This window comes from Vanrija albida (assembly GCF_041260175.1).
Source record: "Vanrija albida strain AlHP1 chromosome Unknown contig_5, whole genome shotgun sequence".
Classification (NCBI taxonomy): Eukaryota; Fungi; Basidiomycota; class Tremellomycetes; order Trichosporonales; family Trichosporonaceae; genus Vanrija; species Vanrija albida.
The window spans coordinates 2,096,007-2,118,224 of record NW_027191424.1 but is presented as its reverse complement, the minus strand read 5'-3'; the positions used below and the strand labels follow the sequence as shown (position 1 = coordinate 2,118,224).

At 64.2% G+C, this 22,218-nt stretch overlaps 8 protein-coding genes across 8 annotated transcripts; 3 read left to right on the top strand and 5 right to left on the bottom strand.

Moving 5' to 3' along the window:
* Positions 1 to 244: 244 nt before the first annotated feature.
* On the top strand, positions 245 to 1,662 carry Q8F55_006982 (uncharacterized protein; the record flags this gene model as incomplete). Its single annotated transcript, XM_069355422.1, has 5 exons — positions 245 to 281; positions 321 to 730; positions 766 to 1,094; positions 1,131 to 1,306; positions 1,364 to 1,662. The coding sequence occupies 5 exons, from the start codon at positions 245 to 247 to the stop codon at positions 1,660 to 1,662; spliced, it is 1,251 nt and encodes a 416-aa protein (XP_069207493.1).
* Positions 1,663 to 1,874: 212 nt separating this feature from the next.
* mcm7 (DNA replication licensing factor MCM7) lies at positions 1,875 to 4,451 on the bottom strand (the record flags this gene model as incomplete). Its single annotated transcript, XM_069355421.1, has 5 exons — positions 1,875 to 2,848; positions 2,893 to 3,782; positions 3,822 to 4,293; positions 4,338 to 4,359; positions 4,407 to 4,451. 5 exons carry the CDS (start codon positions 4,449 to 4,451, stop codon positions 1,875 to 1,877), a joined length of 2,403 nt encoding a protein of 800 aa, XP_069207492.1.
* A 456-nt stretch (positions 4,452 to 4,907) lies between these two features.
* On the bottom strand, positions 4,908 to 7,215 carry SUP35 (translation termination factor GTPase eRF3; the record flags this gene model as incomplete). The annotated part of the gene is made up of 2 exons (XM_069355420.1): positions 4,908 to 5,760; positions 5,801 to 7,215. The coding sequence occupies 2 exons, from the start codon at positions 7,213 to 7,215 to the stop codon at positions 4,908 to 4,910; spliced, it is 2,268 nt and encodes a 755-aa protein (XP_069207491.1).
* A 362-nt stretch (positions 7,216 to 7,577) lies between these two features.
* On the top strand, positions 7,578 to 8,809 carry ARC1 (G4 quadruplex nucleic acid binding protein; the record flags this gene model as incomplete). The annotated part of the gene is made up of 3 exons (XM_069355419.1): positions 7,578 to 7,709; positions 7,743 to 8,259; positions 8,295 to 8,809. 3 exons carry the CDS (start codon positions 7,578 to 7,580, stop codon positions 8,807 to 8,809), a joined length of 1,164 nt encoding a protein of 387 aa, XP_069207490.1.
* Positions 8,810 to 9,157: 348 nt separating this feature from the next.
* Positions 9,158 to 10,790, bottom strand: UAP1 (UDP-N-acetylglucosamine pyrophosphorylase; the record flags this gene model as incomplete). Its single annotated transcript, XM_069355418.1, has 2 exons — positions 9,158 to 10,038; positions 10,085 to 10,790. The coding sequence occupies 2 exons, from the start codon at positions 10,788 to 10,790 to the stop codon at positions 9,158 to 9,160; spliced, it is 1,587 nt and encodes a 528-aa protein (XP_069207489.1).
* Positions 10,791 to 12,142: 1,352 nt separating this feature from the next.
* Positions 12,143 to 12,562, top strand: Q8F55_006977 (uncharacterized protein; the record flags this gene model as incomplete). Its single annotated transcript, XM_069355417.1, has 1 exon — positions 12,143 to 12,562. The coding sequence occupies one exon, from the start codon at positions 12,143 to 12,145 to the stop codon at positions 12,560 to 12,562; it is 420 nt and encodes a 139-aa protein (XP_069207488.1).
* A 321-nt stretch (positions 12,563 to 12,883) lies between these two features.
* Q8F55_006976 (uncharacterized protein) lies at positions 12,884 to 16,252 on the bottom strand (the record flags this gene model as incomplete). Its single annotated transcript, XM_069355416.1, has 12 exons — positions 12,884 to 14,079; positions 14,117 to 14,254; positions 14,292 to 14,653; positions 14,688 to 14,763; positions 14,924 to 15,338; positions 15,382 to 15,443; positions 15,479 to 15,539; positions 15,579 to 15,841; positions 15,898 to 15,941; positions 15,977 to 16,034; positions 16,076 to 16,130; positions 16,190 to 16,252. The coding sequence occupies 12 exons, from the start codon at positions 16,250 to 16,252 to the stop codon at positions 12,884 to 12,886; spliced, it is 2,793 nt and encodes a 930-aa protein (XP_069207487.1).
* A 351-nt stretch (positions 16,253 to 16,603) lies between these two features.
* Positions 16,604 to 18,556, bottom strand: Q8F55_006975 (uncharacterized protein; the record flags this gene model as incomplete). Its single annotated transcript, XM_069355415.1, has 5 exons — positions 16,604 to 17,878; positions 17,928 to 18,138; positions 18,186 to 18,270; positions 18,326 to 18,438; positions 18,492 to 18,556. 5 exons carry the CDS (start codon positions 18,554 to 18,556, stop codon positions 16,604 to 16,606), a joined length of 1,749 nt encoding a protein of 582 aa, XP_069207486.1.
* Between the last annotated feature and the right edge of the window lie 3,662 nt (positions 18,557 to 22,218).

Here is a 22,218-nt window from a genome sequence, read left to right as displayed (position 1 = left end):
CGCCCTTCCCCCCCCACCCCCCCTCACACATTACTTCTCGCACATCATCCTCCACAATCCCTCTCCCCACAACGCCATACATCCAGGTGACGACGACGCCGACGCCGCAACCCGCGTCCTACACAGCACTGCGTAGTCGGACACGAGGCTAGCGACGCCGCCGCCTGCCCAAAGGCGACAAGAGACTGCAACCGCTCGTAGAGAGGACACGACTTGACTCTCCCGGCACGGGGGTACCGGCACAATGGGGCTACCACGGCTGATGCAATATGAGGCGACTCGTGAGTTGCCATGCTTGCTCGCCAGCGCTGACCCCCAAGACCCACTATACGGCGTCGCCTTCTCCAACAACCCACAGCATCCCCACCGGATCGCGCTCACATCCTTCCTCACCGGGCCCGCCAACAAGCTGTTTGTCGTCGATGCCGCCGCCACAGCGTCCTACCCTCAGTCGTACGCTCCCCAGGCCGACTTTGCAAACCTCGCCACGGGCAACCTGTCGTTCCCTGCCACGAAAGTGGCGTGGGAGCCCCGCGAATCGCTCGCCCGTCATGACGCCCAGGGGGGCCGCGGCGAGCTCCTCGCGACGACCGGCGACGTGCTGAGGCTCTGGGAGCTCAAGCAGTGGGAGGGGTCGGACGGTGCCCGCTCGGGGTACGTCGGGCGGAACGGGTACAACGAGCCCAGCGCGGGCGAGTTCCTGCTCGCTGAGCGGAGCGTGCTGTCAAACGTGGGTAGAGTGCTAGCTCGGATCTGACAGAACAGAAGGGGAAACAGCACGCATACAACCTGCCACCCATCACGTCGTTCAGCTGGAATGCGACGGCGCCGGCGTCCATCGTCACGTGCTCGACAGACACGACCGCGACCCTCTGGGACATCAACACGTCGCAGGCATTGACGCAGCTGATTGCCCATGACCGGGCAGTATACGACCTCTCGTGGCTGCCCCAGTCGGCCGATATCTTCGTGTCGGTTGGCGCGGATGGCTCGCTGCGCGCGTTCGATCTCCGCCAGCTCGAGCACTCTACGATTCTCTACGAGACCCCCAACTCGTCCCCCCTGTCCCGGATAGCCTTCAGCAACCGCGAGCAGTGAGTTGGGGTTCCCTTGACGTTCTAACTCCCCAGACACATGCTCGCATGCTTCAGCATGGACGACTCCAGGACATTAATCCTCGACATGCGAAGCCCAGGCCAGCCAGTAGCCGAGCTGCTGGGCCACCAGGCACCACTCGGTGCCATCGCCTGGGGTTCTGGCGGCTCTGGTACTGGCCCAACGGGTGGTGGCTTCATTGCGAGCTGTGGTGAGTACAGTGCACACCGAAGGGCGGGCCGCCGATGGGTAGTCGCTAACCCCACAGGCGACGACGCCCAGCTCCTCGTGTATGACCTCACCCGCCCGCTGCCCACAGAAGGCGAGAGCGGCAGCGGCGGCGGTGGCGGCAGATCAGGGCGGTCGGGCAACAACGGCCCATATGCGCTCTCGCCCCCGGCAACACCGTCCAACCGGACACCGTCGCCGAGCTCTACACGCGCCGCAGAGATCCAGCCGGTCCGCGCATGGTCGGCCGCCGCAGAGATTAACAATCTCATCTTCTCCCACAGCGGCGAGTGGGTCGGCTGCGTTAGCGGACAGCGCCTCAGCGTCCTGCAATTGTAGCAGCAAGGCATGGCTTGCTTGTTGAATGGCGCCACGCCACACGAAAAGGGAACGACACGGCATCTCTTATACCCTCATCGAGATTCACCCCAGCAGCGTTGTAGATGTCGATGCATGTAAACGTGCACGGCAACTATGGACCAAGACAAGTACAAGTAGGACGAACAGGGTATACTATTGAATGGCAAGAGCTCTACACGGCAAGCAAATCACTAGACGTCGTCGGCGTCGACAAAGCGTACCCGTGTGCCGTTGGCGGTGCGCATGAGAACGCCCATGTTCTCGTACTCCTGCAGCGTGTCCATGAACTGGTTTTCCGTGAAGCCCTTGGCGATGACACGCGAACGAAGAGCCATGATCGACAGCTCCTGCAGCTCCTCGTCCTCGGACATGTAGTCGTCGTCCTGGCCCTGTCGACCGGCACGGCGACGGGCAGCGGCGCCGCGACCCGATGCCATGTCCTTGATGATGCGGAAGATCTTGGACGTGTCGGTTCGGTCCTCGCCGTCGCGCTGCTGCTGGTGCTCGTACAGCGACGCCTTGGAGATGTCCATGAGGCGGAGGGCCTCGTCGACGTCGCCCTGGCCAACGACCGAGTCCATACGCAGTCGAGCGAGCGCCTGCGACAGACGGAGGACACCAAGGAGTGTACGCGCAGACACGTAGGTAAAGTTCTTCTCCTCGGCCTCGTCCTCCTTCTGCTGCTTGCGCATCTGGACATAGCTCGAGACAATGTACTCGCTCATCGCAGGGGGGACAATGGGGCGAATCTTGCGGCACTCGGCAATGTAGTGGCGCATGAGCGTGGGCTCGATCGCCTCAAAGTCGAGCTCGGGCGGTGCGCTGTGCATGTGCACGTAGGTGACGTGCTGGGCGAGGCGCTCGTCGTCGGTACGGTTGGGCGTGTCGAGGATGAGGAAGAGGATGTCGAAACGCGACAACAGGGCCGCGGGCAGGTTGATGTTGTCGACAGGCGAGACCTTGGGGTTGTAACGGCCGTACAGCGGGTTGGCGGCGGCGAGAATCGACGTGCGGGCGTTGAGGGTCGTACTGATACCGGCCTTGGAGATGGAGATGGTCTGCTGCTCCATGACCTCGTGAATGGCGGTACGGTCCGACTCGTCCATCTTGTCAAACTCGTCGATGCAGCAGATACCGTTGTCGGCAAGGACGAGCGCGCCTCCCTCTGTGCTGGTTAGCGAGCGCCCTGCGGGTCGTAACCAGACTTACCCAGAACCATCTCGTCCGTGACGGGATCACGCATGACGGCAGCAGTGAGACCAACACCCGACGAACCACGACCAGTGGTGTAGACGCCACGGGGAGCGACCTTGGTGATGTACTTGAGCAGCTGCGACTTGGCAACACCGGGGTCACCCATCAGGCAGATGTTGATGTCACCACGAATCTTCATACCGTCACCGACAGTCTTGGTGACACCACCGACGAGGAGCAACAAGAGGGCCTTCTTGACATCCTCGTGACCGTAAATCTCGGGGGCGATAGAGTTGGCGAGACGCGAGTAGAGGTTGGGGTCCTGGGTGAGGTCTCCGATGGCGGCCTCGATCTCGGGCGTGAGCTGCATCGCGTCGTACTGCTTCTTCAGCTGGTTGACGTGCATGGCCTCGAGGAACGTGTCCTGGAGGAGACCGGCGCGCATGGCGCGGAAGCCGGTGTAGGGCGTGGGCAGGAAGATGCCCGAGATGTGGACAATGTCACCGGGGTTGACCGAGCGCGTGAGCGTGCCGTAGAGGTGGACCGTCATGGAGCGAGGGATGTGGCCCACGGGAACCTGGTCGGCCATCTCCTGGATCTTGACCTCCTGGAAAGCCTGGAAGCGCGACGCACGCGTCTGCATGTGGAGCTTGCCGTTGGTGCGGTTGACGGTACATGTCTGACTGGGGCAGGTCGACAGGGGCGTGAACGACTTCTGGGCGACCTCCTGGAAGATTTCGTTACCGCACGAGTCGCAAGTGTACGCGTTGACGAGGAGGAGGGGCTTGACCTCGGACACGCGGGTCACGATACCACGGACGGTGATGAGGTTGCCGAGGTGGTTGGCGCGGACGGCACGAACAGCGAGCACATCCTTGCTGCGGACGGGGCGGAAGTAGACATTGCTGAGAGTTAGACACTGCACTTTCAAATGGCCAACTCACAAGCGGCGCATCAGCTCGGGAGGGAACTGGGACTGGTCGACAGTCTCGCCGTCCTGCATCTGGGCGTTGAGCTCCTGGCGCTGCTGCATGATGAGGTCGAGGACGTCGTCGGTGTGGTCGGCCATGTGGTCCGGGGCGGGCTTGAGCTGGTCGAGCGCGTCGGCAAACAGCTGGACGTAGCGGCGCGTGTTGTGCACAATGTTGCGGAGGAGGGTGCGGTCGGTCGAGAACTCTTGCAGGTCCTTGAGGTCGATGACGACTTCGGTCGTCTGGCGGTTGGCGACCTTGCGCATGATGCGCATGTACTTTGCCTTGGAGTGCTCTCCCTCGTCGTCGACGTCGAGGTCGTCGAGGTCCTCGACAACGCTCTCGTCCTCCGACTCGGCCTCGTCGTCGTCGTCCTCGGGCAGCGTCGCGCGCCGGCGCGCGTTCTTGTCCGGCACGAAGCGCGTGAGGAAGTCTGTGATCTTTTCTGCAGGGGTCAGTAACAGCGGTCGCATGCACGCGGCGACGCACGGAGCTCATCCTCGTAGTTGATCTGTGGATGCGCGTCAGTGGATGCGTGGGTGTCGGGATGCGACTCACGGGTATGCTCGCGACGGGCAGCACGCCGACCTGAGCGGAAGCCATTGTTGCGGGCTGGCGGTTGGGGGAAGAGGGAGGGAGAGAAGAGTAGAGCGCGGGGCGGGGTCACTGCTGTGCTGGGGTGGATGCCGCTGTGACGATCCGGCAGTGAGGTCGAGGATGGCAAGATGGGGGTCGAGGGAGGGAGGGTGGAGAGATGAGAAAGAGTGCGAGCGCGAGTTGCCGCAAGGGACAAAAGTAAATGAACACGCGCGTGGCTGCCAGGTTCGCGCAAGGCGAGGGGGAAGGTGGGCAGGGCAGGCCAGGAGCGCGCCGCGGTGGCATTTTTCGCGACGCGTCTCTTCTTGGTCCAACTTTTACCCTGAAGCCTACATGTCACAATTGCCTCCGCCTCTCGAGTGCGCTGCCACTCCAACTCGCTAGGACGAGAATACATGCAGATGGGTTGAGGGGACGTCTCGAGCAGCTAGTGACTAGTATAGAGTATTACAAAGATGCGACTTAGGCCTTGACAGACAGCTTGCCAACATCAGGAATCTCGTCACCACCAGCGCCGGTAAGCAGCTTTGTGACCTTGCCAATGGCAACAGTTCGTCCCTCGTCTCGCAGAGAGAAGCGACCCAGCATCTTGTAGTCCTCCCAGCGCTCAATGCAGATGGGTGCCGATGTCTCGATAATGACCGAGACGAGCATGCCCACCTTGGCGAACTGGGGCGGCTTCCTAGACTTCCTCTTGGTCTTCTTGTCGTAGTAGTGAAGAAGCGCCGTAAGAGTGACCTCCTCGGACAGGGTGTGGACGTGGAGGATGCACGAGTAGCCACCGCAGATAATGTTCTTGGTCTCAATGATGGACAGGTCGGCCTTGAACGAAGTAACGGCGTGGACGGGCTTTGAGGGCGAGGTGAGAACGTAGCCGGGCTGGACGTCGTCGTCGGTGAGACCACGGAGACGGATACGGATGTTATCACCGCAGAAGGCCTGGTCCATCTCCTCGGCAGTCTCAGTGTAGATGGCGGCGACTTCGACCGAGACCTTGTTGGGCATGAGCAGGAGGCTGTCGCCCTTCTTGACGCGGCCGGACTCGACCTTGCCCATGACCATTGTACCGAGCTCGTTGTACTTCTCCGAGACGGGAAGCATGAAGGGGGCGTTGATGTCACGGTCAAGGATCTTCATCGAGTCGAGGAACTCGAGGAGAGAGGGACCCTCGTACCAAGGAGCAGTCTTCTTGTCGATGCGGTCCTTCATGTTCTGGCCCATCTGAGCCGAGACAGGGATGAAGGTGAGGTCGTTCTTGGGGTTGAAGCCAATGCCCTTGAGGAAGGGAGTGATCTTGTTGCAGATCTCGTCGTAGCTATAGCGTTAGTACCTTGTTTTCACCCCGCATGACTCACCGTCCCTTGTCCCACTGGACAGTCGTGTCGTCCATCTTGTTGACAAGAACAATGAGCTTGTTGATACCGTTGTTCTTGATGAGCATTGCGTGCTCGCGAGTCTGGCCGTCACGCTCGAAACCAGTCTCGAACTCGCCCTTACGGGCCGAGAGGACGAGGAGGGCAACATCGGCCTGAGCGGCACCCTGAATCATGTTGGGCACAAACGTCTTGTGGCCAGGAGCGTCGAGAATGGTGTAGCGACGGATGTCGGTCTCAAAGTAGGCGCGTCCGACCTCGATGGTCTTACCCTTGGCACGCTCCTCCTTGTTCTGGTCAAGCGCCCAGGACAGGTACCACGTCTCACGGCCGGCGGCCTTGGCCTCCTGCTCGTACTTCTCCATGGTACGTTTGTCGACAGCGCCAGTGAGGTACATGAGCTGACCACCGCAGGTCGACTTGCCGGCGTCGACGTGGCCGGTGAAGATGATGTTCAAGTGCTGCTTGACGTTGGGGTCGACAACGTCACCGCCGTACAGGTCACGGAGGGCGTCGGCACCGGCGGCCTCCTGCTCGCGGGCAACGGCCTCGGCGTCGTTCTTGGCCGAGACCTTGCTGAAGTTGGGAGTCGAGGTGCCGGACGTGGCAGCGGGGGTAGACACAGCCGGGGAGGGGGCGGCGGGTGCAGGGGCAGGGGTGGCAGCCTTCTCCTCGACCTTGGGAGCCTCATCCTTCGGGGCAGGCGCCTTGGGGGCAGCCTCCTCCTTGGGAGCGGCCTTGGGCTCGGCAGCCTTGGGCTCGGCCTTCTTGCCAATGGAGAGCGAGGGCGCGGCCTTGGGAGCACCGCCGCCGATGGAGAGCGAGGGAGCAGCCTTGGGGGCACCACCGCCGATGGAGAGCGAGGGAGCGGGCTTGGCACCGCCAATGCTCAGCGAAGGGGCGGCCTTGGGGGCACCACCGCCGATGTTGAGCGAGGGGGCCGGCTTGGCGCCACCGATCGAGAGCGAAGGAGCGGGCTTGGGCGCGCCGCCGCCGATCGAGAGCGACGGAGCGGGCTTGGGCGCGCCGCCGCCAATGCTGAGCGACGGCGCCGGCTTGGGCGCGTCGCCAAAGCTCGGCGGCTGGAAGCCCTGCACTGATCGCTGCTGGGGCTGGTACGCGCGCTGCTGGGGAGCGCCGCCCTGCTGGGGGTAGCCCTGGTAGCCGCCCTGCTGCTGCTGGTAGCCCTGGTAACCTCCGTACTGCTGGTGGCCGCCGTACTGGCCGCCGTACTGGGGGTATCCCTGCTGACCACCGTACGGCTGGCCGCCGTACTGGCCGTACTGGTCCTGGCCCTGCTGCTGGCCCTGCTGCTGCTGCTGCTGGCCGCGGGGGACGAACGACTGTCCGGGGCGGAACTCGAAGGCGCCGGGGTTGAAGGGGGGCTGTCCAGACATGATGTTGCTACTGTCTGGTTTTGGAGTGAGATGGGGTAGAAGGGGAGCGATGAGACAAGGTCGTTCCGTCGCAGGGATCCACCTTTGTGCCGTCGAGAAAACGTCGAGGCCGCCACCGTCACAGACTTGTGGCTTGATAAGCCACGCTACACGTCATTTTCAGTTTCAACGACGCTCGAGTCTTGTGCGAGTCCATGTTCACTCGTCAGACATTTCCGGACCCGCAACAGCAACGACAACCCCCACCTCAAAACAACCCCAAGCCCAGGTGCATGCGTCTCGCTCCCGGCCTGCTGTCCACGACCCTCCGAAGCGCCACTCCAACCCTCCTCCGGCCCACCCGCATCCCCTTTGCCCGCGCCATGTCCGACATTGCCCAGTTCGTGGCGGCCGCCCAGAAGGCCGACCCCGCCCTCGCCGGCGCCGGCGACAAGGAGCAGGCCGCGATCGCCAAGGCCACGTCCGAGGTCGCCTCGATTGCCTCCAACCTGAAGGTGCGGTGAAGCCTGGCCTGCCGCTGACCCCAGTCCTTGAACGACAAGCTCACCCCGCTCACCTACCTCGTCGGCAACGCCCCCTCCACCGCCGACGTCGACCTGTACGCGCGCCTCCACCCCGCTCTCGCCGGCGCCCCCGCAGGCCAGCACCCCGAGCACCCCGCCGTGCTGCGCTACTTCCTCCACGTGCAGGACCTGGACGCCGTCAAGGCCGCGCAGAAGGAGCTCCCCAACGCCTTCCCCCCCGTCGACGTTGACGTCGCCTCGCTCCCTGCCCCTCCCCGCGCTGCCCCTGCCCCCAAGGTGAAGAAGGAGAAGAAGGACAAGGCGGCCGCCGGCGAGGCTGCCCCCGCCGCCGAGGGCAAGAAGGAGAAGAAGGACAAGGCCGCTGCCCCCGCTGAGGGTGCCGCCGGCGCCGCGCCCGAGGGCAAGAAGAAGGAGAAGAAGGAGAAGAAGGAGAAGGCCCCCAAGGCCGCTGCCCCCGCCGCCGAGCCGACCGGACCCCTCCCCTCCATGATCGACCTCCGTGTCGGCAAGGTCCTTGACGGTGAGTTAGCCCCCGCGGCTCCCCTAACCCCCCAGTCAAGCGCCACCCCGACGCCGACTCGCTCTACGTCGAGTCGATCGACGTCGGAGAGGCCGAGCCAAGGACCGTGTGCTCCGGCCTGGTCAAGTACATGACCGAGGACGAGATCCGAGGCGCGACCATCATCACGGTGTGCAACCTCAAGCCCGTGACGATGCGCGGCGTCAAGTCGTATGCCATGCTGCTCTGCGCCTCGTCCAAGGACGGCAAGGACGGCGGCGTCGAGTTTGTCCTCCCCCCGCTGGCGCGCAGCCCGGCGACCGCGTCTACTTTGAGGGCGAGAAGTATGAGAGTGAGTACGACGCCGTGGGCACAGCTGACAACAGACGCAACCCCCGAGGCGCAGCTCAACCCCAAGAAGAAGGTGTTCGAGACGATCCAGCCCAACTTCTCCACCCTCGACAACCTCGAGGCCGTCTGGACCGACCCCGAGACCAAGACGGTCCACCGCATCCGCACAAAGGACGGCGTCTGCAAGGCCAAGTCGTTTGCCGGCGCCAGCCTCTCGTAGAGCACCAGCTAGATGCAGATAGCGTGTACGTTAGGTGTGTGATCTTGAGAGATTGCATCATGAATGTCATGGCAGCAGGGAAGTGGTTGTGGGCTGAGTGCTGAGCGCTGACCGGCGTCGTGGCGTGGCGGTACTGATGTGGCACCGGCACCGTGCTCAAGTCACCGACCCCCTCGCACCTTCTAGGGACAATGATGCATGCCCAAAGGCCTATGTACATAATGCAGCGTGAGAGATATTCGTAGTGCCACCATCCGAGTGTCCATGATGTGAGAGGGGCAGGCCCCGAGTATTAGGAACCGTGTTAAAATGTTCGTTTGAGAGGATGGGTGGCTAAGTTGTGCAAACTTAGAGGAGAGCGTCGAGGTCGGCAGCCGACGAGATGACGCCAGAGCGGACAATGTGCTTGCCGGCGACAAACTCGAGGCCCTCACCGCCGTACGTGACGGTGGGGGTGACCTCGACCTCGGCGTCCTCGGCAACAGTGGCACCGGCAGCCTCGAGCCAGCGGCGCTGCTGGGCGAGGAGGTCGCGGCGCGACGTCTCGGGCGAGTCGGCCTTGGAGCCAGGGGCGTTCTTGAGGGGCGAGAACTCCTCTGCACGGTCGACCTCGAGGACGGAGAGCGACGAGGTGAAGGGGAAGACGTCAAAGACGAAGAGCTCGAGCTTCATGCCGTTGGGCTCTGTAGGCTTGATCGTCTCGCCAGTGGCAATGTCGACGTGGGCAATCTTCTTGCGGGCAATGTGGAAGGCCATCTTGCGCTCCATGGCCTCGATCGTGTGGAGGAAGTCGGTCGTGTAGAAGTGGTTGGCAATGTTGCCGGCCCAGAAGGCGAGGCGGCCAGTCTCGTCGAGCTGCTCGGCCTTCTCGCGCGAGAGCTCAGAGTACTCGACGACCGAGAAGGCGCCGCCCTTCTGGGCGAGAACACCGACCGACTCGGTGGGGAGGTGCTTGCGGACGACCTTGGCGCCGCAGGTAGCCTGGCGCTCAATGCTCGAGCCGATAAAGACGGGGTCGGCGACCTTGACGAGGCAGTTGTCGACGCAGTAGGCGTGGACATACTGGATGCCACGGGCCGAGAGGTCGGAGAGCACAGTGAGGTCGGAGCCGGGGGCAAGAGGCTTGCGGAGGGCCGAGTAGAGGCCACCGTTTCCGTCAGGAGCGACAAAGAGGCTCGAGGGGGTCGCGAGGAGGAGCTTGCCCTCGTTGCTGAGCGCGGGGAGAACGCCTGGAGGTGTCAGCATGCCGCCTGCGCTCTATTCTGCTGTACTCACCCTGCTCGAAGAAGATGACGCTCTCCTGGCCAAGGCCGAACCAGTTCTGGCTCTCAAAGTAGGCCTCGGTCTCCTTGCGGGTGGGGCCCGAGGTCATGACATACCAGCGGATCTTGACATCGTTGACGTCCTTGCCGGCGGCGGCGGCGGCGACGGCCTCGAGGCGGCCGATACGGGACGCCTGGTACTCGAACAGCGTCTTGTGCGAGGGCAGGCTGATGTCGTACATGCCCTTGGGGTGCGACGAGCCGAGGCGGGTGCCCTGTCCACCGGCCATGAGGAGCACGGCGACCTGGTTGTTGGCAATGGCGTCGAGGCCAATGGCGCGCCAGCGGGCCTCGTCCTCGGGGTTGTTGACGACGGTGGCGCAGGCGCTCTCGGGGAGGGGGAGGACGGGCTCGGGGACGCCGGGGGCGGGCGACGGCGAGCGCGACTTGTCGAGCGAGAGGAGGTGGGGAGGCTGGAGGCCGTCTCCGGGCACCTCCTGGGGCGTCTCGACGAGCGGGGTCACGGGTGCCTCTGCGGCGACGGCGTTGCGGTAGATGCGGTTGACGCGGTTGACGTCGATCGAGCTGAGCTGCTCTGCGAACTGGGCCTGCTCTGCGGGGGCGAGCTTGTCCCAGAACTTGAAGACGTGGCCCTGGCCAGCCTCGTCGTAGGTGGCCTTGAGGGCCGACACGTTGATGGTGTCGTTTGCGAGGGTCATTGTGGGAGGTAGGGGGAGGGGGGGGACTATGGGCTACAGGTGTTTATAAACGTTGCTAGGGCGATGATGGGTGGCAGTCACAAGGTGGTGCGCGTGGGTGTGGGCCGTGTGGGTTTGAAGTGTGTGAACGTGTGAGATGAGATTGTCCAAGGACGTAGTGGAGTGTGGTGCGTGGTACTAAAAGGTCTGTGTCGACGACGACGGCGGGCGCTGCTCACTGCTCGCTGCTCGTTCCAAAGTCGGAGAGGCGTGGATCAAGGGAAGGGAAGGGAGAGGGGGGACAAGGCAATAAGGGAAGGGAAAGTCAAAAGGTGTGAGGGGCGAATCAACAAGGGGTAGTCTGTGGAAAAAGGTGCCCGGGGCGGGGCAAGACGGGCTCGGCGGCTGGGCGTGGATCGTGGCTCGTGCAAGACTGAGGCGCGGCGATGCGATGCAATGTGGGCGCGAGTAGGCGTGATTGATGAGCGCGGCGAGATCTGAGCGGGGCGTGCTGGGCGACGACGAAGAGGAGCGAGCGCAGCGATCACAGTTGCCGTCGTGGATTGCGCCAGCCATGGTTGTTGTTTCGGGGCGTCGAAACGGCACACACCACGGCACCGCCCGGCGCCCAGGTGCGATTGCATACCTGGGAGCGCTGCTGGCGGCAGCCAAATCTGACACGCCGCCCGCGCGCCCTGAGCCTGAGAGCTGCTTGGGTGAGTGCACAACGGCCGCCAGGCCGCCAGGCGTGTAAGCCAGCCTGCGCGCTGGAGCACGACGCGCAGGGCGGGCGGGCGGCGGGCGTGCCGCGCCTCGCCTGGCACAGCACACAGCAACACCCGTGCGCGCCAGGCGGGAGTAGATCGCCTTGGTGGGCCTGTGCGTATTCGGCCCCCCTGGCTTGTGGCTGAGCGGCTGATCGGCTGAAATCGGTAAGCCCAGCACGTGGTGTGCACGTGGGCCACGTGAGGGCGACGGCCTGCAGGCCTGAGCGCAGAGCAGCGAGCAGCGTTTTGGCTGAGTGCAGCGCGCAGCCATCTGCCAACCACATCGAGGCCGACAGTCACCAGCCGGCCGCTCACGCCGATGCACCGCGTCCCAACTCTCCATCAGCGACACCCGCGCATCGGCTTTATCTTGTCCCTCTAGCGCGCGGCGCAAAGCCGAAAGCAGCGACGCAGCGACAGCGAGCCGTCGAGTCGGCATTCACGCTGGCCGCAGCACGCCGCGGTGCGAGCGGAGATCTCCGCGCCATCGGGCCAGTGTCGGGCCAGCACCGCCGAGCCGGCGCTTATAACTCGGCGTCCAAGCCTGCCTCCACTCTTTTCTCCCTCCCCCTCCCAAGACGACCTCGACCTCCCCAACACCGCGCCATGACAACCCGCTCCCTCTTCCACCTCGCGTACCACGTGCGCTCGCTGCCCGCCAGCCGCGCCTTCTACGCCAACGTGCTCGGGTGCCGCGAGGGGCGCAGCACCGACACCTGGGTCGACTTCGACTTCTTCGGGCACCAGATCAGCCTGCACGTCGGCGAGCCGTTCGCGACCACGAATACCGGCAAGGTCGGCGACCACTGGGTGCCGATGCCGCACCTCGGCGCCGTGCTCCTCCTGCCTGACTGGCAGGCGCTGGCGGAGCGCCTCAAGGCCGCCAACACCGAGTTCGTCATGGAGCCGCAGGTGCGCTTCGAGGGCCAGCCGGGCGAGCAGTGGACCATGTTCTTCCGCGATCCGAGTGGCAACCCCATCGAGATTAAGGGCTTCAAGTCGTTTGACTCCGTGTACGATGCGTAGGCGGGCCACGCCGAGCGCCGCCGGAGGCGGCGCGAGCTAGCGCCGACACCCACGCCAGCCATGCCAGCGACGACGCGCACGACTGGGGCAACCTCAGCACCACCGCCACCACCACCCCCTGTATCACATAGCGACTCGCCCAGCTCCACACCCACTGCCACCACTGGCGCCACGGCCACCACCCCCACCCCACCCACAGCGCAGCACACAGTAGCATAATGAATACAGTGAAGCAACAGTGAACAGGTCACACTAACACTAAACGCCCAACGACGGCTCTAACGGCGCCACGCCCAGCTCCTCCGCCCCGCTGCGCCGGGCCTACTCCACAGCACTCTCGTCAAACGTGTCAAACTGCCCCTCGTGCCGGCTGCCCACTGCCACACCCCGCGGGTCAATCGCACTGTCCCCCGCGCCCAGGCTCGCGACCAGCTGCTCCAGCATGGCCTCGATCCGCCGCTGCCGCATCTCCATGGACACGATCCGGTCGTCGTTGTCCCGCGCCGCCTCGGCGTCGGCCTGCTGCGACTCGAGCAGCTCGGACGCCTTGGCGCACACCCGGTTGGCGGGCGACACGGCCGGCTTGCGCGCAGCCAGGTTGGGCGAGTTGGGTACGTTGCGCGGCGACTGCGACCGGGGCGTACGCGGCGTCATAGACCGCGCGCTGCCTTCGCCCGACGCCACTCTCGTCAGCGACGACGTGCGCGGGATACGGGGCGACGTCTGCTCCTTGAACGACACGACGCGCTGGCGCGCAGCCGCTGGCTCGTCCGCAGCCGATGGGAACGGGACGCCGCGCCGCGGCTGCTGGTCCGAGCCCGCGGGCGACGGCGGCTGCGAGGCCTCCTGGATCGTGGCGGCACTCGGGCGGGGCAGAGGGCGTCTCGGCGATTCACCGTCGCGTTCCAAGGCGCTGCTGACGTTCAAGCTCGTCGACATTTGAGGTCTCTGTGGCGTGCCGCCCGTCCCCTGTGGGCCCAGCGACGAACGCTGCGGGCGCCTCGGCGACTGCAGGACCATGGACGTGACTGGTAACGACCCGGCCATGACAGTCACGCGCCGTTGTGGCCCTGATGTTGGTTCCTCCGGTGAGCGAACGAACAGCTGTGCCAGGGGGCTGGGTCCGTAGAGCGTGCTATTCCTGCGAACGCGCGGCAGCGGGGCAACAGGAAGAGCGGTCGGTGCCAGGTGTGGTGACGGGTGATGGTGGGCGACGTGGTGTGCGCTGGGTCCGCCGTTCATAGAGCGCCTCCGCCTTGCGGTTTGGGGCGAGACAGGGCCCGCGGACGGCGTCTGGACGGGAGATTCTGTAATCGCACCAGAACCTATTAACGTCCCCGGGGCGATTGGAGTCACCGGCGTCACAGGCCCATCGGTCGTAATCTCCTCGCCGTCGATGACAACGACTTGGTCGTCGTCGTCGCCCTCCCAGTCGCGGTATGCTGTGCCGTACTCTCTCTCAATCTCAAACACGGCCGAAATGTCCATGCCGGCGCCGATGAGGCCCTCAAATCCGGCTACAGTGTCAGAACAGGCTCCACCCCTGGCACTCACTGGCAGACGAGATGATGCTGAGATAGCGGTCGGCGTAGTCACAAATCTGCTCCCACATTGTCGACTGGTTGTACGTCTGGCGCTCGTACAGCGCAATGAGCATGAGCACGGGGAGGTTGGTCAGGCGGATCATGAACACTGTGTGTTAGGTGAGTGCCGCGTGCTGAACACCTACCATTGACCTTGTGGAACCACCGGGGGTTGAGGACAAAACTAAGGGGATACAGTACGACGACGGCGACAATGTTGAACGGGAGCTGGTAGCTGAACACGGCGTCGGCCTTGACGCCCTCGACAGTGGCTACGGCCTTGCGGAACATGGACTCGGCCGACGCGTCGGCGTTGATGGTGGCGAAGGTGTTGCCGAGGATCGCCACGAGGACAGTGAGGAGGAGCGTGTTGGACAGGAAACCGTACAGGATCATGAGGCAGGGGCCAAGCCACGGGTGAAAGTCGACGGCCGACTCGAAACCTGTGGCATCGAGGCCAAAGTACACTTCCAAGAGCCACCAACAAATCTGGGAGACGGGGTGGTGGCTGGGTGTGAGCGGAGTCGGATTCGAGTGCTTACTTGGAACCGCCCTTGCCGAGCGTGCGGAGCGCGTACACAAAGCCGATGAAGCAGAAGATACCGACGCTCATGAGGACTGGTGTAAGCTCGAACCTCTTCCATCAGCTTACAAAAGAATTCCGACAGCATCGAGCGAATACTCAGAATCATGAGATTGTTGGCCAGTGTCATGAACGCTAAGCGGGGGAACATGACGACGGCGCCTGGGGTGAGCTCCAGCCCTACGCCCTACCCACCTATTGCGAGCAAGTCTGCGCCAAACTCCATGGCGGCTGGGTCATGTGCGCGGACGCCGTACACCCGCGCACCGAGATAGACCATGAAGATGACGACAAAGCCGAGGTCAAAACCATTCACGAGCGAGCTCGAGAAGACTGCTGTCAGCGCCACTTGCCACCGCGACCCACCCTTCAAGCCGTGCTCGCGGATCGCCGCGGCCTTGTCGAGTGAAAACGCCAGCGCGTACACGATAAACACAAACTCGTACCCGTTGACCTTTTGCGGGTCGAGGCGCTCGATCGCGATCACATACAGGATGAACAGGATGACAAAGTTGACATACTCGAGGAACGCGCGGATCTTGGGCACCTTGAGGCGGTAGTGGTCGAGCACTGGCGCCTTGTGTGGGTTGTATATCTGGATCGGGCGCGTCTTGTAGTTCTACTCGTCAGCACACGCCCCACCCTCTACCCACGTCAGAAATCAGCGCGTGCACGCTGACGGCCGAGTAAATAATCTTGCCCGACCAGATGCCCTCTGGTGGTTAGTCGCGGCCAGGGGAGCGCACGCACCAATGACCTTCTGGCACGACGGGGAGCGGATGAAGCGGCGCGCGGACGAGATGATTGCCATCTGGGGGGTGGGTGAGCGACACCCTCGCGCACGACCCACCTCGAGCGCCGTGCCCGTATCGTCGAGCACGTCCTGCTCGCCGTCCGCCTTGGCCGACTGCACGACGTGCGGGCTCGCGCCCTGGAAGATGGGCCACGGCGTGAGCAGCACCGTCGCGAGGGGCAGGCTGCGCTCCGACCAGCCGCGCAGCACGCGGGTCGCGAGGATCTCGCACAGCGTCGCGCGGCTCTCGGACAGGGTCGCAATAGAGAGCTGGTGCGAGTCGGTCGTGAACTGGACCTTGTTGAGGAGGAGGCAGAAGACTGGGGCGTGAGCGTCGAGCAAGGCGTCACCCGTCACCCGCCCCAAGCATACGCACTGACGCTGGGGTTCCGTCGCACGAGGTACTTCTCCGTCAGGGGCCTGCTGTCAGCTGTGTTCGCGTGGGGCAGGCTCACCGGATGATGGTGTACGTCGAGTCGGGCGCGATGAGCTGCTCGAACGTGAGGGGGGTATCTGGCGTCGGCGTCAGTTGGCGAAGCCCGCGCCGCACGCACCAATATGCGACACAATGTCCACTCGTATCTCGTGCACGAGGTTGTACACGTCCACCTGGTCAGTCAGCAGGTGCCAAAGGTGGGGTGCCGGTGAGCAAGCAGCGCTCCGCTCACCTCGCTGAACGTCGGCGCGCAGAGCAGCGGCGTCGTCTCGTCCTCGCCGCGCGGGGTCGACATTGTCGCTATCGACGGGCGGGGCTGCGAGTGCGCGATGGCAAAGGACAAGAAAACCGGAGGGTGTCACGACAACAACGTGCTCGCTGCTGTGTAATCTTTGGCCGCCGCTTGCGAGGGCGATCATCAGCTCCCGGTTACGTTTTAACCCGCAAATTCTAATATGTCTCATAACCGGAGCTCGGTCGCCACTACTACTTATTATTCGGCACTGCACCCAATTACCAAACATCCGTCCATGCATGCTATGGTCATACAGTCATCAATAGAGCGTACAAACCGTGGTGTATTGTACATCGCTCCCGGAACAGCCATCGCGACACTACTACGTCGTGTCCTTTTCACATTATATGGTTAAACGGGGACGCGTCCCCACGCCGCCTCGCGCTCGGCGGCGGCACGAGGGCTCACTCTCTCGCCGTTCTGGTCAATGGCGTCGCGGAGAGGAGGAAGCGTCAGAGGGCCAGAGCCCACACCACCGGCATTCATGCCAGCAGCCCGCGCGGGTGAGGCAGAGTGGCGGCGGCGCTCGTCGTACTGCTCGCGCGGGTCGCGCCCGTGAGGATCGCGAACGTCTCGCGGGTCGCGCACGTCGCGGGGGTCGCGCATTTCGCGAGGGTCGTGCTCGCGGTAGTCGCGTCCGTTGCGGGGGTCCATGGGAGGAGGCACCGATCCACTGGCGTGGCGGCCATGGCTCGAAGGCGGTAAGCTGCCGCGGTCGCTGGGTGGGCCAGGAGGAAATCTCGGCGCCGCATGAGCCGCCGGTGACCACGATGGCATGCGCTTGCCCTCGGGGATCTCACCCGAAGGACGGCTGTCGGGCGAGCGCTTGCCGAGATGAGCCGCCGAGTGTGAGCTAGTCGGGCGCCCGGGGGGGTACGAGCCTTCCCTCGGGTCGCGGGGGGGAGGGGGCGGGTGGTCGCGGTAGTACGGATGCGGCGGGGGAGGGTAGTAGCCTGCTGGGGCACGGTGGGCGGCGGCAGCGGGGTCCTCGCGCTCGCGCTCACGCTCCGCACGTTCACGCTCACGACCGCGTTCATAGTACCGGTCGTCGTAGCGGTAGTCACCGTTGGGCGGGGGCGGCGGCGGTGGCGGGTAGTAGGGGTAGTAGCGGTCCGGTGGAGGAGGGTATCTGTCCGGCGGAGGTGGATACATGTCGTAATGGTGAGGTGGTGGACGGTGTGGGTCGTACGGGTCATAGTATGGTGCGTATCCGCGTCTGTCGTGGTGTGCGGGATGGCCTGCTTCCGCGGGTGAGGCACGCCTATCGCCAGGGGGAGGAGGGGGCGGGTAGTGGGCCATGTCGCGGTGGTCGCCAGGGGCAGGAGGATACGGCTCTGGAGGGGGTGGGATTGGGCCTGCTGTTGCTGTCACGGGCGTGCTTGGGCCCGGCGCAGCAAGGTGGTGAGGATGCTGCACATGTGGATGGGCGTGGGGGTGTCCCTGGTGGTGAGGGGCCAAGTGAGGCGGCTGCTGGCTGTGAGGCGTGGATGGCGCGCGACGCGCGCCAAAGTCATCGCGACGAGTCTCCCAGTCTGGCCAGATGCCAGGCGTGATCTTGATGTTGGCGAGGTTGGGCAGCTGGTGAGGAAGAGGCAGCGAGTTGGCGCCGTCGCCCTGGGGATTTCTCTGCGCGTCGTTAGCTACATGCACAGCTGCAACGAGTAGCTCGACTCACCTTGGAAGAGTATGCCACCACGTGGAACTTTTTAACTTTGGCCGTGACAGGGTGGGTCATGCTTGTCGAGTATGTCTGTTTGACGAGGGGTTCCGGACGGCGTGGCGGGGTCGATGTGGAACCATCGCGGCCATTGGCGTAGTAGCCGCCTTGGCTACCGTATGAGGGCGAATCAGCTCGCGACGGGGGTGGGGACAGCGAGTCGGATGACCTGAGGCGTGTGAGCGCTGCACGGCTATGCAACATGCAATGACTTACTCGGTGTAGACGAGGAAGCCGCCACCGCCTACGCGCGAAGCGCCCCATCGACGCCCATCGGTCCACCGGCGCATATTCGTCTCCTCTGGAATATCCAGTCAGTCATGATGTAACCCTGGACGCGCCGCGCCACCACGTACCCTCTTCCCAGACCCAGACCGTCCCAGGCCTGATCATTGAGCGCTCATGGCCAGTCAGGCGGCGCGTTACTCTTGGCACAATGCCCAAGCGGACAGCCTCGAGTATATGGATGCTGGGGAGTGGGGTCAATATGGTTGAATGAATGGGTAATGACGGGCAACGTACGCATCTGCGGGCGACTTGAGGGCGCATATAGCTGCCGGTTGTTGGGTGGATGACGATGGGTACATGACCATGGACAATGTTGGTCAAGACGCTGAGGAAGGGAGGGGGGCGCGTTGTGGTGGTGGTGATGGTGTCGAGGGGGGAGGTGGTGGTGATGGGTGGGGGTGGGGGGTTTTATCAAGCCTGTTGCTGCGACCGACAGGGTAAAAGAGGTCGGTCGTGTGTTGTTGTTGCTTGAGAAGGCCCAGCCTGCCAGTGATGGCGGGGAGGCAATGTTCTGTGCGCGAAGAGTGTGTTGGGGGGGGGATGTGTATTGTGCAGTGTCGGATTGCGACAAGAGAGAAGAGGGAGAAGAGTGCAAGAGAGAAGAGAGATGGATCGTAAAAGGAAACGATAAGCTTGATGCCAAAGAGTTTAGGAACGGATGCGGGCGGGGTGGGGAGCGGCGCGGCGCAGCAGCAGCAGCAGCGGCAAGACGCACGCAGTAGACACGTTGGTGCGTGGGGGCTTTTCGCTTTGCCTACTTTTCGGTGCAAAGGCAAGGCAGGCGGCGCGACGGCGGCGGCGGCGGCGGCGGAGGCGGTGGTAGTGGTGGTGGTGGCGGCGTCGAGGCGTGAGGCGTACTTCTGTTTGTGGGTGGGTGTGTGTCTCTCTTCTCTTCTGTCTCGTCTCGTCTCGTCTGTGGTGATTTGGATTTACCTGCGCACGGCTGCCGTAAACATAATCAAACACCCAAACTAGGACGTTTTGCGTGCGCCCCCCTTGGCTACTGGCCCTTGCCCTCGGCCTGTCTAAAGGTGAAAGGGGTAGGGGAGTATAGGGGCAACGAGCCGCGAGCCGCGAGCTGGCGGCGGCTGTCGTCGTGGTCGTCGTTGTCTGGTCTGTGCTTGTTTCGCTGTGCCGCATGCTCTCTATCTGGATGTAGCCTCGTCTCGTTTGCGTTTCCCTGTCGCTGTCGGCCTCTCTTGTGCCCTGGTAGCGCGCTTTGGCCGGATTTCAGGAAATGGCGTCCCTATGCATGACTTGCCGCGGGCTGTCCAAGACTGTGGATCTGATTATCCGCCTCGGGTCGCACGCCTTGGCGTCGTCTTCGTAACAAAGTGGCCGCCCCGCCGGGCTTGTTGCCAGGCAGCAACGTCTAACCGGGTGCGGGCCGTCGTTTGGCACCAGGCCGCAGGGGGAATGCTCCAGGTGCATACGCGGAGGCGTCGGGCGGTGGAACTTTTTTTTTCGCGCCAGGGAAGGACCAAGGCCTGGACAAGTACAGTCTGTCGGACTGGAGCAGGCAGGACACGGATCCATGTTGCATCAGGGGCAGCAGTCAGCAGGCAGCACGAGTAAGCAGCAAGGGCAGGGGGGATGGATGCGGGCGGTGCAACTGTGCAAGGGGAGCCACCCGTCGCGCCGCCGTTGCCATGACTGTGCTTCCCGTGGTGCGACGGCGCGACGGCCGTCGCGGCGTGCTGTTTTCTCCTCCGCCGGCCCCTGGCGATTCACTTTCAGGCTTAAAGGGGACAGAGCTGAAGTGACTTTGCTCCAGGGCGCGGCGTGGCGGCGGCCGTGGAGGAGGAGGACGAGGGCGGAGGCTGAGGCGGCGCGCGAGTGCTAGATCTCCATGCAGCTCCATGTCGTCATTAAGCTTCAACGTCACGCTGGCAATAGCCTGTAGCCACAGGCAGGGGGGCACGACGACGACGCCGGCTGCCTTGGTACTGCCGTGCAAGCGCAAGTCAGACGACCCGGCGTGTTTCAATTGTGTGCAGAATGCGGGCGAAGCGAAGCGTCGCCAACTCACAACCAGACGCCGATACATGCATTCATCCCGGCCGCCGCCGCACCCGGCCGCCGCCTCCGCCGCAACGGGACGAGCAGATGCACGAACCCACATTCATGTGTTTGCCCGGCTGACAACCCAGCATCGGCCACGCGCGCCAAGATCCGCCCAGCGCCTGTTCGGGTGGTGGTAGTCAGGACAAGCATGTTGGCAACAGCTTGTGCGCCAGGGCCGGGACGAGGGCAGAGCCAAGGCGCCCGAGACTGGCTGGGGCTTGGGCGGCTGCGGCTGCGGCTGCGCGTCGACTGGCCTGGCCCGATCAGATCAGCACGCGCCGTGCAATACGCAGCCGGAGCGGTAGCCACAGCCCCAGCCGCAGCCGCAGCGCGCAGCAGTGGAACGAAACGAGCTGCTGCTGCATCCGGCTCGGCTCGCAGTAGAGTTGGGTTGGGCTGCCCACCTGACCGGGGTGTGACGCCGGGGAAGCGGGCGCGGGCCAGCGTGTGAGCGACACACTCCGTCTACCAGCCAGGCAGGCAGCCGACTCGCAGAGCAACGCCGTCTCCAACACCGTGCCGTGCCCGTGCAGCAGCCCGTGTTTGTCGTAGTAGCGACTGCAGCGGTCGCAAGTCGCAGCGGTTGTTGCCAGGCGTCTGTCTCTCAGGGCATTTTTGCGTGTCCGTCGGTGGTTTTTCGTCGACGACCGGGCGGGCGCGCGCCCTGAGAGAGAGGGGGGCAAGCCCTGCCGTTGGGCCCTTGGCGCGCGCGGGAAGCGCATCTAAGCACCGTCTCTGGCGCCACGCGCTACGCATCATTGCGTTGGCCTCTACCTCTGTCCTGATGCTTAACAAGCCTTCGCGACGGGCCCGAACCCGGCGAGCACAGATCCAGCTTGTGCCGGGCTGTGGGCCGCAGGCGGAAGCGCGCGGCGCGGGCATTCAGCAAACGACCTGAGATCTGGCCCAGGCGCTACTTGCGTCGCAAGCTTGTTTTAGGTAGCGATGGCGTGGATGGCCGAGTGCGTGGCGCGGGCCACCTGCGCCAGGCGGAGGCAGGAATAGCGGAATACAAGGCTCGTGCAAGTGCTGGCTGGTGCTCGAGATGCATCTCGATCGTCTACCAGCTGCACTCTCGCTTGCACTCACGCACGCAGCTCGCATCGCAGCCCACTTACACCGGCCGCAACCAAGTCACACGCGGATGCCGCGCACCCCCGTTCACACTGCTGAGACAACCCCTCGCGCCGCAGACTGAAATGCAGGAACCGAGCGGCGCGGCGCGGACGCGGGTGGGTGTGCCTGCTTGTCTTCCTGCTTGCGTCGAGCTCGCCGCCATGCACACGCACACGCGCACACGCCGCACACGCCGCACACCCGCACCCCGCCCGGTTCCTAGCCAGCTCGAGCATGCGAGCAGAGCAGCATGCACCGCCCCGAGGCCCGACGCCCGCGGCCAGCGCGCTCATGCTTGATTCTGCCCGACCCAAACCGGCCCGCGCGCTCGCCTCGCCGCGTCGGGCCCGCTGCTCGGGCCCAGTGATCGAGCACCCGGCCGCCCGGGCGGACTGCATCTGGAAATGAACGAATGCATACATCAGCCGCCACAGCACACAGCACGCAGCACACAGCACGCAGCGCGCAGCGGCGCCCGTTGACAGTGTGCGCGGCGCCACACGCCCGCCCCACCCACCACTGTGGCACCCAGGCCCGCTCCACACCCACACGGAGGAACAAAACTCTATTAGCGAGCTGGAGCCGTCAGTATCTCCAGTAAGCGTACCCCCCGGAAGGAGCTTAACGCCCGTGGGCCCGACACACACTGCACCCGTGGCACACACGGCCCTCACGACCGTCTCGTCTGCGGCGATCACTGGCCACGTCAAGGCCCCCGTCGGACCCCTCCCCTCCCCCCCTGCACCCCTGAGTGTCTGGATTCGTGGCTCGTGGCCGCCGT